Source organism: Rhincodon typus, chromosome 7 (assembly GCF_021869965.1).
Source record: "Rhincodon typus isolate 14 chromosome 7, sRhiTyp1.1, whole genome shotgun sequence".
Classification (NCBI taxonomy): Eukaryota; Metazoa; Chordata; class Chondrichthyes; order Orectolobiformes; family Rhincodontidae; genus Rhincodon; species Rhincodon typus.
Genome location: NC_063338.1, coordinates 28,204,862 through 28,221,714, shown reverse-complemented (window position 1 = coordinate 28,221,714; position 16,853 = coordinate 28,204,862). Strand labels below are relative to the sequence as shown.

Below are 16,853 nucleotides of genomic sequence, written 5' to 3'. Positions count from 1 at the left end.
AGATAACAAGGTGTAGAGCTGGATGAACACAGCAGGCCAGGCAGCATCAGAGGAGCAGGAAAGCTGATGTTTCGGGTCTGGACCCTTCTTTAGAAATGGGAGAGGGGAAGGGGACTCTGAAATAAATAGAGAGGGGGGGAGGCGATGATGGAAGATGGATAAAGGAGCAGGTAGGTGGAGAGAAGACAGGCAGGTCAAGAAGGTGGGGATAGAGCCAGTCAAGATGAGTGTAGGTAGGGAGTTGGGATGGGGGTTGGTCAGTTGAGGGAAGATAGACAGGTCAAAGAGGCAGGGACGTGCTGGGCTGGTTTTGAGATGAGGTCGGATGTGGGGAGATTTTGAAGCTTGTGAAGTCCACATTGAGACCATTGGGCTGCAGCGTTCCCAAGCAAAATATGAGGTGCTGTTCCTGCAGCCTTCAGGTGGCATCGTTGTTGCACTGGAGGAGGCCTAGGATGGACATGTCATCCAAGGAGTGGTAGGGGGAGTTGAAGTGGTTCGCGACTGGGAGGTGCAGTCGTTTGTCATGAACCGAGCGTAGGTGTTCCACAAAGCAGTCCGCTTTGTATCTGCTGTTCCTGATGTGGCCTCCTCTACATCGGGGAAACCAAACGGAGGCTTGGAGACCGCTTTGTGGAACACTTATGCTCAGTTTGAGACAAACGACTGCACCTCCCAGTCACAAACTACTTCAACTCCCCCTCCCACTCCTTGGATGACATGTCCATCCTAGGCCTCCTCCAGTGCAACAACGATGCCACCTGAAGGCTGCAGGAACAGCACCTCATATTTTGCTTGGGAACGCTGCAGCCCAATGGTCTCAATGTGGACTTCACAAGCTTCAAAATCTCCCCACATCCGACCTCATCTCAAAACCAGCCCAGCACGTCCCTGCCTCTTTGACCTGTCTATCTTCCCTCAACTGACCAACCCCCATCCCAACTCCCTACCTACACTCATCTTGACTGGCTCTATCCCCACCTTCTTGACCTGCCTGTCTTCTCTCCACCTACCTGCTCCTTTATCCATCTTCCATCATCGCCTCCCCCCCTCTCTATTTATTTCAGAGTCCCCTTCCCCTCTCCCATTTCTAAAGAAGGGTCCAGACCCGAAACATCAGCTTTCCTGCTCCTCTGATGCTGCCTGGCCTGCTGTGTTCATCCAGCTCTACATCTTGTTATGACTAATTAGTGGTTCTGTTTACTTGCACCTAATAGGAGACTTGTGCATTGCTGAAGTTCAATACTCCATTAACCAAGATTAATTATCCCCAGTGGGTTGGTAAGTGGCTCAATTAAGCTTTTAAAAGTATGCTAAAGAAGGTAGAGAAAGAAATCAGGAACTGGAATACTTTGCTGCCTGATTTAACTTTTGCAATTTGAGAAGTTCCCAAGGGCGTCCATTGGGATTTGAGTTTCTGTGGACTTCTAGAGTAACAGAAGAACCCTTATTTGAATATGGTATATAACATATTGTGACAATGAGGGAGGTGGGAAGAAGTCACTCCTATAATAAGGGAAGTAGACATGTTTAATGTTTAATATCAGTAAGGTTTATTCATCCACAATAGTGTGTTTAGTGTGGAACTGTATTAAGCAGTTCAATGGATTACTTTTCAATATTGAACACCAACTTACTGATAACTTGCAGTAAATGTTCCCTTTTTGGAGAGTGATTAGACTCCATTCTGGTATGATCAATGGCCAAAACACCCCTACATGGCAGTGATCATAATATGATTTAATTTTACATCCAATTTGAAAGGGAGAAGAACAGGTCTAAGACTTAGTATTTTAAACCTGAATTAGGGCATCTATGTGGGCGAGAAAGCTGAGCTAGCCCAAGTGAATGGCATACCAGGCCAGGGGATAGATCAATAGAGACACAGTGGCAGTTGTTTAAGGGGATATTTCAGAATTCTCAGGTTAGGTATACTCTTACAATAAAGAAAATTCTAAAAGGAAGGATCCACAACCATAGGATAATAAAGAAGTTAGGGAAAGCATCAAAATTAAGGAAAAAGCATTTAACAGTGCAAAGATGAGTGGCAGATCAGCTGAGTATAAAGGACTGCAGAAAATGTCTAAAAGGTAAATCAGGAGAAAGGGATTAGAGAATGAGATAAAAAGTTAGCCAGAAATATAAAAATAGATAGCAAATGTTTCTATTTAGTATTTAAAAACATTTTTAAAAAAGTAGTCTTGGTCCTCTAGTGACTGAGAACAGGGAATTAATAGTAGATAGTAAGGAAATGGTGAAATATTTTAACTTCTTTCTTCATTACAGAGGATACAAAATACCTTTACTAATAGCTGTAAATCTAGAGGTGGAAGGGAGAGAGGAGCTTGGTGAAATTACAATCATGCGGATAGCTCACTAAGATTAGATCATTAAGCAACTGATGGAGCTGTGGGTTGACAAGTCCTCAGGTCAAGATGGATGTCATCCCATTGTCTTAAAGGAGGTGGCTAATGAGGTAGTAGATGCATTGGTTTAAATAATCCAAAGGTCCTTGGATTCAGGGAAGGTTCCATCAGATTGGAAAGTAGCAAATAGAACCTCTACAATCAAGAAGGGTAGGAGGAAGAAAACAGAAAACTAATCGGTCAGTTAGCTTGACATCGTGGGAAAGGTGTTAGAATTGATTAATAAAGAGGTGATAGCTGCCAACTAGAAAAACTCAAGTCAATTGGGAACAGTCAGCATGGTTTTGTGAAAGAGAAATCATGTTTAACCAATTTATTAGACTTCTTTGAAGGAGTAACACATACTGTGGGTAAAGGAGAGCCTGCAGACATGGATTTCCCAAAGGCATTTGATAAGGTGCCACATCAAAGGTTATTGCGGAAAATACAAACTCATGGTTTAGGCTGAAAGTAGGGTAAGTAGGCCCTTTCTAATTTGCAGGATGTGATGAGTGGGGTCCCACAGGTGTTGGTTTTGGGCCTCAGGTATTTTATAATTTATATCACTTGAATGAAGGGAGCGAAAGCATATGCAGATGACACAAAGATAGGTAAGAGAGCATTTGTGAAGGTGACACTTAATAATTGCATAAAGATGCGGATGGAAGATATCAATGGGCAAAAATTGGGCAAGTGGAGTATAATTTGTGAAAATGTGAAATTGTTCACATTGGCAGGAAGAATAAAAAAGTAGAGTATTGCTCAAAGAGAGAACAATTGCAGAATCCTAAGATGCAGAGGGATCTAGCTGCTCCAGAGTATATATCATAAAATATTAATATGTGTCAAGAATCTAATTAAGAAGGCTATTGGATGCTATCCTATTACAAGAGGAATTGCTATTACAACAGGAATTGATCATACAAGTAATGATATTACCCTTCACTTATACAGGGAATTGGTGAGATCTGATCTTTAGTACTGTGTCTAGTCTTAGTTTCCTTATTTAAGGAGGGATGTAAATGCACAGAAGGAGGTTCGGAGGAGGTTTACTAGATGTATATCTGGAATGAATGGGTTATTGTATGTGAATAAGCTGAACAGTCGAAGCTTGTTTCTACTGGAGTTTAGAAGAGCGAGGGTGATTTCATTGTGGCGTGCATCATCCAAAAATTCTTGACAAGGTAGATGTGGAAAAAATGTTTCCTCCTGAGAGTCAGTTCAAAGCAAGGGGACGCGGTTTTAAAATTAGGTTGCCCTTTTGGGACCAAGGTGAGAAGAATTTTTTTTGTAAGAGTTGTGTGACTTTGGAACACCCTGCCTCTGAAGCCAGCTTTACTTCTATGGCAGAGTTAGATAGATTCTTGTTAGGCAGGGAATCAAAGGTTATTGGTGGTAGTTGAGAATATGAAACTCAAAACACAAACAGATCAGCCAAGGTCTTACCGAATCACAAACTGGGCCTGAGGATCCAAATAGCCTCTTTCAGCAGGATGTTGACTAATGGGAATTCAGGCTAATAAAAGTCGGGGCATAAAAGTATGGTACAGCTGGTCAACAGGGCAGGAGAATACTAGCGAATAACTGTGGTATGTGAGAGGATAACTGTTATGGATGTGACAAACAGCTAAGAGGGAAAGGTTATAGCAAAAAGAAAAACTAAGTAGAATAGAAGTAGCTTCCAAGACGGGGCTGGAGATCCATGCTTCTTGCGCAGGAATTCTGTGGTTCATGATTCTACACTCAGTTGGAGATGCAGTTATTGGATAGGAGGGTTTTCTTCACTCTTTACATGTCAAATTCTGGAAATTTCACCACTGCTTCAGGGATCTCAAACACTCCTAATGTAATTGCTACATACCATATTGGTTGTCTTGCTATAACTATCTACCATAGAATGAGCAAAAGAAACATGTTCAATGGGGAAGGCACAATTTTTCTTCTATCTGCACTGTCTATATTTGGTGATGGACTTCCAATGACATCTTCTGACCTGCCACTTTCATTGCTTGTTTTTATGATTCACTGCTGGTCCCACTTGAGTTAACACTGTGAAGTGTTACTCCATTATTCCCAAATTACCTCATTGATTTCTGGTGGCATTATTTGCAGGTTTGGAAGTTGGAACCCAATCATTATTTAATGCTCTACATTATAGTTGTCTGTTTTCAAAATAGTGTTGGTATGACGAAAGATTTGGTGGTTCTAAAAACTTAGAAAGGTACAACATTTGAACTAGAAATTCATTGCGCTCTACCTAATTGTCTTCTTCAACTAATCAGAGCTAACAAGAAAATAAGCAAATCAGTAAAACATTGAATACGATCTCTAAGGGGTATAAATCTTTGTACTATTAGAATGAAGCAGTGTGTGCAGAATCACAGAAGATATATTCCAACAATAGGCTCCTCGATTCTTAATATACTTCTAGTGGTTGAAAAGTTTAAGTGTTTTGTAATTACCAAAAATAAACTTCCGATTTCTGTTGCTAAAAGGGAAAAATGGGAATAGACCGTAATACTACATAATTTAGTCTCACATCAAAACAAAATTCCTCATACTACTTAGAGAAAAAAAGAAAATAATTTGGATTGATAGATATCTTAATCAACCTGTTCTGATCCATTACAATACACCTTTGCAGCAGATAGAACTTAAACTCAAGCCTTCTGGCCCAGAGGTAGGAATAGTACCACAAGAACACTCTTGAGTTTATTGTAGCACGCTACACGACCTCAGACAATCAAAAAGTGATTTACTGCCAATTAAATACCATTAAAGTGCAGTCAATGCTATAACAAAAAAACCTGCAAATCTGTGCATACCAAACTTCCACAAAAAAGTAGATAATTAGAATAATCGTTTTTGTGATATTAAGTGAGTATTAAGTAAATAACACACTGGTAAGTGGATAATTCTGCATTCAAGTGTAAGCCTGGATTGTATCCTCAAAAGCAGCCTAAAACCAGAAAACAGGAACATAGTAACAGAGGAACAAGGGTAGGCCACTCAGGCTCGATATACATCTTTACCACCCTTTGTGTGTAGCAGTATAGGTTAACCTCTCTTTAATGGCCTGATTCTACATAAATCTGAGTGGTACAGTTGTTAGCACTGCTGCCTCAGCACCAGGGACCTGGGTTTGATTCCACCCTCAGTAGACTGTGTGGAGTTTGCACATTCTCCCCGTGTCTGTGCGAGTTTCATCCAGGCGGTCTGGTCTCCTCCTGTAGTCCAAAGATGTGCAGGTTAGTTAGACTGGCCATTCTAAATTGCTCATAGTGTCCAGAGATATGTTGGTTAGGTGGATTAGTCATAGGAAATGCAGGGTTACAGGATGGGGGTGAGGTGGGGGGGTGGGGGGTCCAGGTGGGATGCTCTTCAGGGGGGCAGTGTGGATTTAATAGGCCAAACGGCCTGCTTCCACAATGTAGGCATTCTATAAACTTTGTTAAGGCTCCCTGACCAGCAGAAAACAATTAATCACTTATCGCCTTATTAATTCCTTTCAAAACCGTAAAATCTCACTTAAATTGCATCTTCACTTTCTTTATTTTATGAAAAATGATCCTAGTTTTTGTAATTGCACTTCATAACAATGCTTGGAGTCCTATTAACATTCTGGTAAACAGAGAACATGACTACATTACATAATACCACTCAACTTCTGCATCTCATCCCTAGCCCCAAGTACACTTCAGTGTTTAGCTAGCACATACAAAATCAGACTGTTCATTTGAGATTGCAGCAGCGTAGAATGGACATGAAAACTTTTTTGTGTTGTTGCCACTGGCAAGGTACAGCACGTGTGTCCTGATCAAATATTTCTATGCAGATGATACTCACAAGAAAGTAATATTCTACATGTAAAATGCTGCAATCCTGAAGGCAATTTAACCTACCTCTAATGGTTTTAGACTTAGATCATTGTTGGTTATGGCAGGTCTCTGCAAGAATATCACTTGTTTTGTTGCTAAATTTCCTTCACTGTAAACATGAAACATACATGAAATTGAATTAAGATCTGAACTATTGTAAACAAAAGCAATTAATCTACCAATAGGCATATTGGATTAAAATATTTTCATAGAAATATTTTGTTGTTTTGAGTTAATGGGTCAAAAATATAGCAGTTTGATTTTATCCCATTAGATCTAAAAGAAAGATCCTGTGATAGGCTGCATTCAGTCCAACAGCTAATTTCCATTTTAGTTCACCAAAGATTTTCTGAACCAGTGCTGTAGCAGAGATCTGGGAACAGTTTGTTGAAAAAAATGATACACCATCTTATGATTGTGCAGAATTCTGCTATCTTTGTCAGGAACAATATCTAAGGTCAATCATCCTCTCTCAAGCTGAACCTTTGGTATCTCCTCCGAGATGATTCATCCATTCAAAGTACATCCCAGAGTACGTACCATATCTCTAGTTGTACAGATTCAACTAATCTGAGAGAATTACAATCCTGAAATATTATTTTCACATAAACAAATTAAGAAGACTGAGGTTAAAAAGGGTAAAATGACTACTGTCTTTGAAACGTTGTAATAATGGCAAAGTTGGTATTTATATGGTTCTTGTGAGTAGTATTCCAAGCACATTTACATCAGCAGCACTATAACCTTTTTCCAAGAAAACTACTGCCTCAATATTAACTGCAAGATCAACAAAGACAGAAATTGCAGAAAAATCTCAGCAGATGTGGCAGCATCTGTGGAGAGAGGTCAGAGTTAATGCTTCGGGTCCAGTGACCCTTCTTCAGCTATGTTTTTGTTTGTGATTTCCAGCATCAGCAGTTCTTTCAAGTTTTTTTATTAACTGACCCACATCAGGTTGATAACATTTGTGAATCAAATCCTAAAGAAAGTGCAAGTGACTTCTCTTGACATGACAGGTTGTAGATTACAGCAACAGGTTTTCTGGTGTATGTGTGTCCCATTTAGGAATGCAGGGAAACCTTTTAATTATATGGAAAAAGATTCCTGGATTGTATTTGGTAGCTTGATTTCAACTTAACATTTGTCAGCCAGATTTTCTAGTGCTCAGAAATATGGCAGTGAAATGGATGCAGGAATGGTTGGTTTCAGAACATTATAGCAGCCTTCTGTCTTATATGACAATGGTTTGCACTATAGTGGTCAAGAAGACCCACTCTGGCATGGTAGTCTCTGCCTCATTTCAACCTACTGTTTTTCTCTGCAGTAAAAGATGTAGGATTTACAAATTTGTTTTCTCTTGGTCCTCTTTTTGAGCAGCTGAACTTTCCTTCTCTGCTTGCCCCAACAGTTCCGAGCTGGTGACCTCATCCTGGTAAGAGAGCCCCAGGATATGTCTGAGACAACAATGGTACAAAATGTTCAGACTTGCCTTCTGCCTGGCATATGTTGTTCAGGTCTCAATCACTGTTAAGAACTACATTGACAGCACATGCGATATGCTTGGTTTTCTTAATTAGATTGCTGTTGTTCCAATTCCTTACACAGCTTGGGAAGAGCAGTTGAAGCTTTTGCAATGTACTTGTTAGTTTCAGCATGAAATAACAGATATTTGGTGATTGTGGAGCGTATATTTGAAGCTATCAACAATGTCCAGCTTCACATTGTCAATGCTGATAGATATGGCAATATCAAAAACCATGGATTTTGACCTCCTGATGCTGACAGTCAAAACAAATGGAAAGATTATTTCCATTAGCTGCTGAAGGTGCTCCTCAATATTCCAATACAATAATACAATACAATACCATACAGCACAGGAACAACCCATTCGGCCCACCAAACTTGTGCCAATTCCTTATCCTTATTTAGACCTGGTACTTATTGCCCATGCATGATTTCTATCCCTCTGTTTGCCTCCCATTCACGCGTCTATCGAGATGCACTTTAAATGTTGCTAACGTGCCTGCTTCCACCACCTCCACTATCAGTGCGTTCTAGGCACCCACTACCCTCTGTGTGAAAAACTTTCCCAGCACTTCTCCCTTAAACTTCCCCCCCTTATCTTGAACATGTGCTCTTTTGTAGTTGACCGTTCCACTCTGGGGAGAAAGCCTCTGACTATCCACCCAGTCCATGCCTCTCATCCACCCTATCTATGCCTCTCATAGTGCATGATTAGCATACAACAACTCACTCATGAAGATCTGGTACACCTTTATCTTGGATGACAGGTAAAACCTACTCCTGCCCCTATTTTCTATGTTTTGATCTGCTTTTGATCTGACATGTAAGTAAATAGACCCAGATGGCCAGAATGCATATGACAGCAGCAAAGTATATGTCGAAGAATGTCAGTGCCAGGACAAAACCTTGTTTGACTCCAGATCTCAAAAAGGTTCAAAGATCTCACTCCCTTTGATAATGATGCATGTGATAGGATAAGGTCCTGCTCACTTCAAAACTACCAATTCAGTTTCAAAGTTACTGATAAAGGCAACAGCCACAATTAATGATGGATGAGGTAGCTGCAGAAGTTGAACACGTTCTGGTTTTCTGCACCCCCACTGATCTATTGAGCACTTGAACCCCTGAAGTCCTTGAAAAAAATATACCTCAAGATAAATGTTCCCTGTAATTCTTTTTGCCGCAGCACAGACCTCTGAGATCCACGTCGAGCAACAATTTCTGCAATTGGAAACCATGCTGATTGATGTGCGTGGAACCTCCCAGTACCTGTATGGTCACACAGCTTAGAGGGAACGTTGCTCATCAATCGATATTACCTGTCATGGCGAATGATAGGTGTGGCCAGCACACAAGTAACCAGCCATCCAAACTCTGCCAGTGTATGCAGCAAAGGACCATAATCAGTCTTTACTTCACAACCCTGTAGAAACAATAAAATTATGACAGATGATCAATGTTCAAAATAATTCAGAGATAAGTTGAAATCATATAGAATCTTAAAAGCACAGATGGTAGCCAATAGCCCATCAAACCTGTGCCAATTCTTTAAGTCCAATCTCCCTGTTCTGTCCCCATTGTAAACTTATTCTTTCAAATTATAAATCTAGTTTTCTTCTTAAAATTAATATTGATACTACTCCTATCTTCCTTTAATGGCAGTAAAACAGCATGATAACTTGCTACATTGTTGAAATAAAAATCTTCTGATCTTCTCTCTGGTTGTTTTGCTAATTATCTTAAAATCTGCCCTCTGGTTACTGAACTTTCTGAATTTACACATACCCATTAATGTGCTTCCATAAATGACTACTCCAGTTCCTCCATTTCGTGAAAAGTGTCTGGAAAGACTAAGGTGCCTCTTCCAAATCTATCATTCTTACGTAGGCCAAAACTTGATAAGTAATGGCTATGAGAAATATAAAATCTAGTTTTTCTGTAACAACAGAAGTACATCACATCAATTCAATCATTTGCAAAAGAGCTCTCCAAGTTAAGTGTCAACTCTAACCACTGTCCAGTTAAAGCATGCTCCTCAGATGTGTCACCATGTCCTGCAGTTCAGTCCTCAACATGCAAGCTAAATAACACATTGTATTAAATGATCATGTCAGCATCATTTACAGCACAGGAGGGGGCAACGTGGCTTACTGGGTCTACGCTAGCTCACTGTGGAGTAATTCATTCACTCTCATTCCTTTGCTATATTCTCTGAATCTTTCCAGTTCATTTTCTTCATGTGACTGTTCAACTTCCTTTTGAAATCATTCATTGTCTATCATTTCACCACCTTCATGGGCAGCGAGTTCCAGGTCATTACGCCTTCTTCCTCCTCTTGCTCACAACCTTAAATCTTTTTCTTGTAATCCTTGCACCATTGGTCCAACGTTGCTAAATTAAACCTGTCATAATTTTACTAACTTCTATCAAATTTCGCCTCAATCTCCTTTGCTTCAAAGGGAACAACCCCAGTGCTCCTAACCTAACTTTGTAGCAAAAATCTCCAATTCCTAGAATCATTCTGGTAAATCTCTTCTGCACCCCGTCAAGGCCCTCAACATTTTAAAATCAGGATCATGTCTCTTATTAATCTTTTTTCCAATGAAAACTTCTGTGAATATTATCACAAAACACTGGTTGCAGCAATTATTCTCTTGCTGCTCTTTATACCTTAAGTTTAAGACAGGGAACTCGATCTTGCCCAATCAACATCTATAGAAATTTAGAGTGATTGGTTACGACTTACAGTCCAAATTTATTTTCAGTAAATGGCTGTCAGATGCAGTGCAACATTCACACAAGTTAATTTTCTCTCCCTTTAGGTGAGGTGCTTAACTAATGATAGATCATGTAGACATGATGTGTAGGTCACTGCCTGAAAACCTGGTGGCGGTTACAGAAGTGTGCAGATTTTCTGCTTGGAGGCAGAATGAGTAGCCATGGCCAATTATGCAATGTTCAGTTAATTAGCTAATCACAGTTTTGGGGAACAGACAATTGCATGGCAGGTGCTGTTACCTCACAAGATTGAAGGTCCAGATAAAATTCAAATGGCATCAGGGAGGGCTTTCACTAACTGCAAGCAAGCATTATCCTTTTTGTTGTCAATCTTGAATCTTTCTTCACTGAGGTGCTGCCTCCTTTCTCCCACTTAACTAACCCCTCACATCCCAGGGCCTGCTAGAACAGCCTTCCCACCTGTTGATCCTGATAACTGCTCTCACTTCATGAAAAACAGATACAATTCGCTCCACAGTTCAGAAAAGGGCTTCCTGCAGGTTCTCCTCCAATCTGTTTAGGAGCTCTGTACTTTGCATCAGCCACACCCTGGTCTCTGCCCACCCTGCTGTGGGCAACTCCATCCTTCACTGGTTCTCCCTGCCCTGTTATTCCAAATGTAGCAGCCTGCTGGCTGCTAAACCACAGATTGCCAACTTGGCTGAACAGCAAGGGATGCTGGGTACATTGGCCAAGTGAAAAAAAATCATAAAACCCACACACCAGACACAGTGCAAATTTGAAGAACAACATCTTATCTTCTGCCTAGGCACCCTACAGCCCAGAGGACTCAACACAGTTGTCCAATTTCAAATAACCTTCCCACCCATCCTTCCAACTCCCTTTCCAGTCCCACCTCCTCCCTTACGATCCACTTTCTGACCCTCCCAACCAGCCCCCAACCGGATTCATCCCTCCCATCGACCAACCAGGTTGTACCTACTACCAGTTTCCACCTATCACCACCATTCTGCCTCCACATCTCCCTGCTCTCTTTATCTGCAGTACCCCCACCTTGCTTACATCCAGTCCTGAAGAAGGGTAATACCCAAAACGTTGACTGCTCCTTTCTTCCAGATGCTGCCTGGCTTGTTGTGTTGTTCCAGCCTCCTGTTTGTCCACATGCAAACACAGCAGCCAGGTGCTAATGATATTAGCATAATGTAAAAGGCAACAGTTAGTCTGCACAGATACTCCCAACAACTTATCCAATACACAAAGGGCAGCCCAGACAGAAAGGCACCAGGTCATGCTACACAAAGAAACTTGACAGTAGCATGCCATCCAAATGATTGACTCTTGTTTCAAACTATTAAGTGTATCTCCCTGATTGGTCAGAACTATGGAAAGTTCCAGAAAACCATCTAAACAGTACAGAAACAGAGTTCACCTGCAGACCGGTCCCTTGGCATCGTCTAAGGTAGGGGCCAGAGGTGAGTGGGTGAGTGAGTGAGCGTGCGAGCGGGCAGGCAGGCGGGCGAGTGAGCGAAGGCCCAGAGGAGGAGCCAAAAAGAGAGAGCGACTGTGCCAATGTACAACACTCCCAAGAGGTATTGTAACCTTAAGTGGCCAAACCGAATTAGGGATAGCATGTGTAGTATTAAAAAGTACTGTAATCCCGTTCCGAACTAAGTGCGAATGTTTTGCTTTGGTACTGGCCTGTGTTTGAATTGATTTGACTACTTTGGTTTCATGGGACACCTGGGCAAATTCATTCATAATATTCTAGTTGGAGTTGTCTGCAACTTGTTTAAAGAGGAACCAGACAACACAACTATGTCCTTGGAGTTGGAAAACACCATCCTGTACCCTCCCTCATTCACTTTTGACTTTACCTCCATCATTCTTGACCCTCACTCTGCTAGGTGACCAGTGAGCCACCCACTATCATCCTTGCTCAACTGCCCCGGAACTGGCTCTTGTTATTCTTGATCTACCAAACTTCTTAGTCAAACCTCCCTCCACCCCCAACCTTGACATGGCCTCTATTCTCTTACCTCCCAGGAATTTAAGGTTGACCTAAACTCTATAAAAGACCTTCGAATTCCCAACAACTTAGGCTGACTTACTATCTGTATATGGTGATCTTCTTTGCAGCTTCCGTCCTGTCCTTTTCAAGCCCTTGTAGAGCCGCCAATACCAACCCTCTTTTCCTTGGTTAGCCACAGTCCGACCTCCTTGCATAGCTACCATTGGCTTCCCTTCATAAGTCATGCCCAATCTCCCTTCACAACCATCACACTATCCCAATACATCAATGTCTCCTCTCTGTAGTTCAACAAAGTTCCCTATAAAAGGTAAATAGTTCCCACTCAGTCAAAATTCACAAGGAAAACTACATGGCCTGTCATATGCCAGCTTTAACCAATCATAAATCTGAAGACCTGTTTCTTGTTCTTTGACGAGTTAATTGCAAATGGTTAGGCAATGACATGCAAAGTAATGCATTACAAATAGGTTCCCACTATATGCTGCCAGGAAAATTTAATCTGCTCTCAAATGCGTTGGCCACCTTAATTCATTACTTCAACCTGATTACGGAGCTGACATTTTGCTTCCCACATGATTATTTGGGAAATGGGTAAGAGCAGAATGATGTACTTTAGGTAATAGACACTTTTCCATTTATAAAGAATAATACTGCTGTATAAAGTAACCAAATGAGATGCACTTCCAACACAAGCTCAACAAAAAAAATGACTAAATATAACTTTCAGTGTCCAAAATATCTTGTAAAAATATTTTGAAATGTTAAACTCTGAACAGAATAGGAGACCACCTTACCTCAATGACAGTCCACTGTTCAACAACAATTGCATCATTTGGTATCTTGCTTGACTCAAAAGCCCCCAAATGATGTTCCTCATAAATAAATATTCCATCCACAGACTTGGACAAGTAGTCTCCTAGAATTGAAAAATAACGTATAAGCAGGATATAGAAGCACTGGAGACGGCGCAGAAAGGTCTTGCTAGAATGATACCAGAGCCGAGATGGCATTCCAACCAGGAAAGTTAACAAAAAAGTTAAAGGTAGTGTAAAACTTAAAGAAAAAACAAAATGTTGGACAAAGATTAGTGCAGGTCAGAAGGGTGGACAGAGTATAGAAGATAGTGAACAGTCATGGAATTGTTACAGTGCAGAAGGCCATTCAGCCATTCATACCTATGTTGGTTCTATTACTGCTCATCTTCTGCCCTTTTCCTACATCCCTGCACAATATTACTATGCAAAAAATTATCCAGTGCCCCTTGAATGCCTCAATTGAACATATCTCCACCACATTTCCTGGAACTGCATTCCAGATCCTAACCGTACTGAAGGATGATTAATTTCCTGAACTAGGGATTTGAAGCAGGTGACTAGAGAGGCAGTGGATGCATTGGTGGTTATCTTTAAGAATTCTATGGATTCAGGAAATGTTCCTGCAGACTGGAAAGTAGTAACTTTAACCCCACTATTTAAGAAAGGAGGGACTGGGGAAGAGGAAGAATGGAGAATTGTATTATTTCTGAATCTGTGGCCAACACCAAAGTGGATGGGAACACATGTCACGATGACGATGCAAGGTGGCGTTAAGAGTACTTGGACAGGGTAAGTGAATGGGCTAGAAAATGGCAGATGCCTTATAATGTGAATAAGTTTGAAATTATTCACTTTGGTGGGAATAAAAATAAGCAAAGGCAGAATATCTCTTTATTGATATAAGAGTCCAAAGGGATTCAGTGCGATCTTGTTTACAAGCCATTAAAGGTTCAGGTGCAGCAAGCAATTGGGATGGCAAATGCTGCATAAGCACTGAGATCAAGACCTGAGGTATATAGATAAGTTAAATGAGTAGGCAAGGTGTTGAATCTTTGAATTCTCTACCCCAGTGAGCTATCTCAATCATTGAGCATGCTTAACACAGAATTAGATTGCTGAAGACTAATAACATCAATGGATATAGATAAAGTGCAGGAAAGTGGAATTGAGGTAAATAATCAGTCATAATCGAATTGAATTGTGGAGGAGGCTCAATGGGCTGAATGGCCTAATCCTATTCCTAGGTAGATCCGCCTTAAAAATATTCAAAGACTCCACTTCTCTAACTTTTCAGAAAGGGGAGTTCCAAAAACTCAGGACTTTGAAAAATGTTTGCCTGATCACAGTCTTAAACGGTCTCCTTATTTTTAAACAATGGTCCCCTAGTTCTACATACTTTTATGAGGAAAATCTTGAACACACCCACCCCCTGAAGACCTCTCAGGATCTAGTGTTTCTATCACGTTACTTCTTATCCTTCTAAACTCCGGTTTATAGCAATATGGCCTGCTCAAACTTTCCTCATGAATAATCCACCAATTCTGAATTTGGTCTAGTAAACCTTATCTGAACTGCTATCCATTGACTTTATATATTTCCCTGAATAATAAAAAAACAGACCAATACAGTTCACAGTATTCCAGATGCAATCTCACCACTACGCTGCCTAACTATGGCATAATCTCCCTACTTTCGTATTCAAGTCACCTTAAACTGGTAAATAATAACATTCTATTAGATTCCCTAGTTTCTTTGCGATCTGCAAATGAATATTTTGAAATTCATGCCCCAGGACATCCAGATTTTCCCATGTCTCAGATAGAAGCATATTATCGAAATAGGTGAGAACATCGTTCCTATTTTTCCTGCTAATATGGACAGTTTCACATGTTCCAACTCCATAATCAATTTGACCTCTCATTTAACCTATCTATATACCTTTGTAGCCTCCTTAAGTCCTCGTCACAACTTACTTTTCTGCATATGTGGTCAGCAGATTGAAGAACCATACCTTCAGTGCTTTCATCCATGTAGTTTATAACATGTAGAAAGTAAAGGCCCCAGTGCAATTTCTTGTGGCACATGACTCAATACATCTTATCAAACAGAAAATGACCCATTTACGTCTGCTTGTTATTTCCTGTCAGCTAGCTAATAGTTTATGCATATCAATATTATCACAAATCATGATCTCTTATTTTCCACAAAAGTGTTTCATATGGCACCTAATCATATGTCTCTGGAAATCTCAGCACATCCACCTGTTTCATTTTATCTGCAGCATGCATCACTTGTTCAAAGAAGGTAAAATAAATTGGTTAAACAAAAGCCATGTTGACTTTTCCTGACTGCCCTCAATTTTTGTAACTGCCCTTCTATAATAGCTTTAGCTTTAAACATCTTCTCTATGATGGACATTAAGTTAACTGACTTGAAGTTTCCAGCTTTCTGTCTCCCTCCCTTTTTAATAAATGAATTTGCTATTTTCTAATCTAATGGTACCATCCCTAAATCTAGGAAATTTTGGAACACTAAAAATAAAGCCTCAAAAGAAGTGTCTACCGAGATATTTAAGAACCTAGGAAGAAGTCCATCAGGACCCAGAGACTTCTCAACCTGCAGCTCCAACAATTTATTCAATGCAATTTCCCTGTTGTTTGCACTTTCCTCCCTCCTTTCTATTTACAGCTATATCCGAGATATGACCTGGACCCTCTATAGTGAAGACTGATGTAAAGTACTTGTTCAATTCATCTGCCATCTTATTATTTTCTATTGTTAATCCCCCAGACTCATTCTCTAAGACTATTTGTCAGTAGGTTAACTATTTTCTTTAAAACATCTATAGAAACTGCCTTTATATTTATAGCTAGCTTTCTCTCATACTCTTAAATTTTTTGCTCTTTTAGTCACTCTTTGCTGTTCTCTACTTTTGGTCCATTCTTCAGAACTGTCACCCATTTTTGTTTTTCTTTTATGTTTAATACTAACTTTAACATTTTAATTACTAAAAGTGGGTCCTCCCATTGAAAATTTTCTTACTGGTTGGAATGTATCAATTCTGTGTACCGTGAAATATCCCCTTGAATGTCCACAACTGCTTCTCAATTGATGTATTCCTTATCCCAATTTGCCTAGTTGCTTTAGATGGCTTTGCTTTCATGTCCTAATTTCTGACTTCATTTAGTAGCAGAATACTCATTTTGGTCCACTCTTCTGTCCCTCAAATGGAATGCAAAATTTAACCATATGATTACGGCTACCTAGAATCACCTTCACTATTTGATCATTAATTAATCCTACATTGTTGTACAATACCACGTCTGGTGTGGCTCGCTCTCTGGTGAACTCCAGAATATGCTGTTTTAAGAAACGATCTTGAAAATATTCTATTAACTTTTCATCTAGGCTATCTTTGACCATCTGATTTTTATAGTCCATATACAAATTGAAATCCCCTATG

The 16,853-nt window shown here is 40.2% G+C and overlaps 1 protein-coding gene across 2 annotated transcripts in view; it reads right to left on the bottom strand.

Annotated features, from left to right (window-relative positions):
- The window catches only part of rftn2 (raftlin family member 2), a 53,947-nt gene that overhangs the window by 4,304 nt on the left and 32,790 nt on the right, over nt 1–16,853 (bottom strand). For both annotated transcript variants that reach the window (XM_020521000.2, XM_048598520.1), the window contains exons 7-9: nt 13,370–13,491; nt 9,127–9,230; nt 6,308–6,392 (exon numbers count right to left, since the gene is read on the bottom strand). In XM_020521000.2, the coding sequence (XP_020376589.1) occupies nt 6,308–6,392; nt 9,127–9,230; nt 13,370–13,491 (311 nt within the window). The remainder of the gene's footprint in view (nt 1–6,307; nt 6,393–9,126; nt 9,231–13,369; nt 13,492–16,853) is intronic.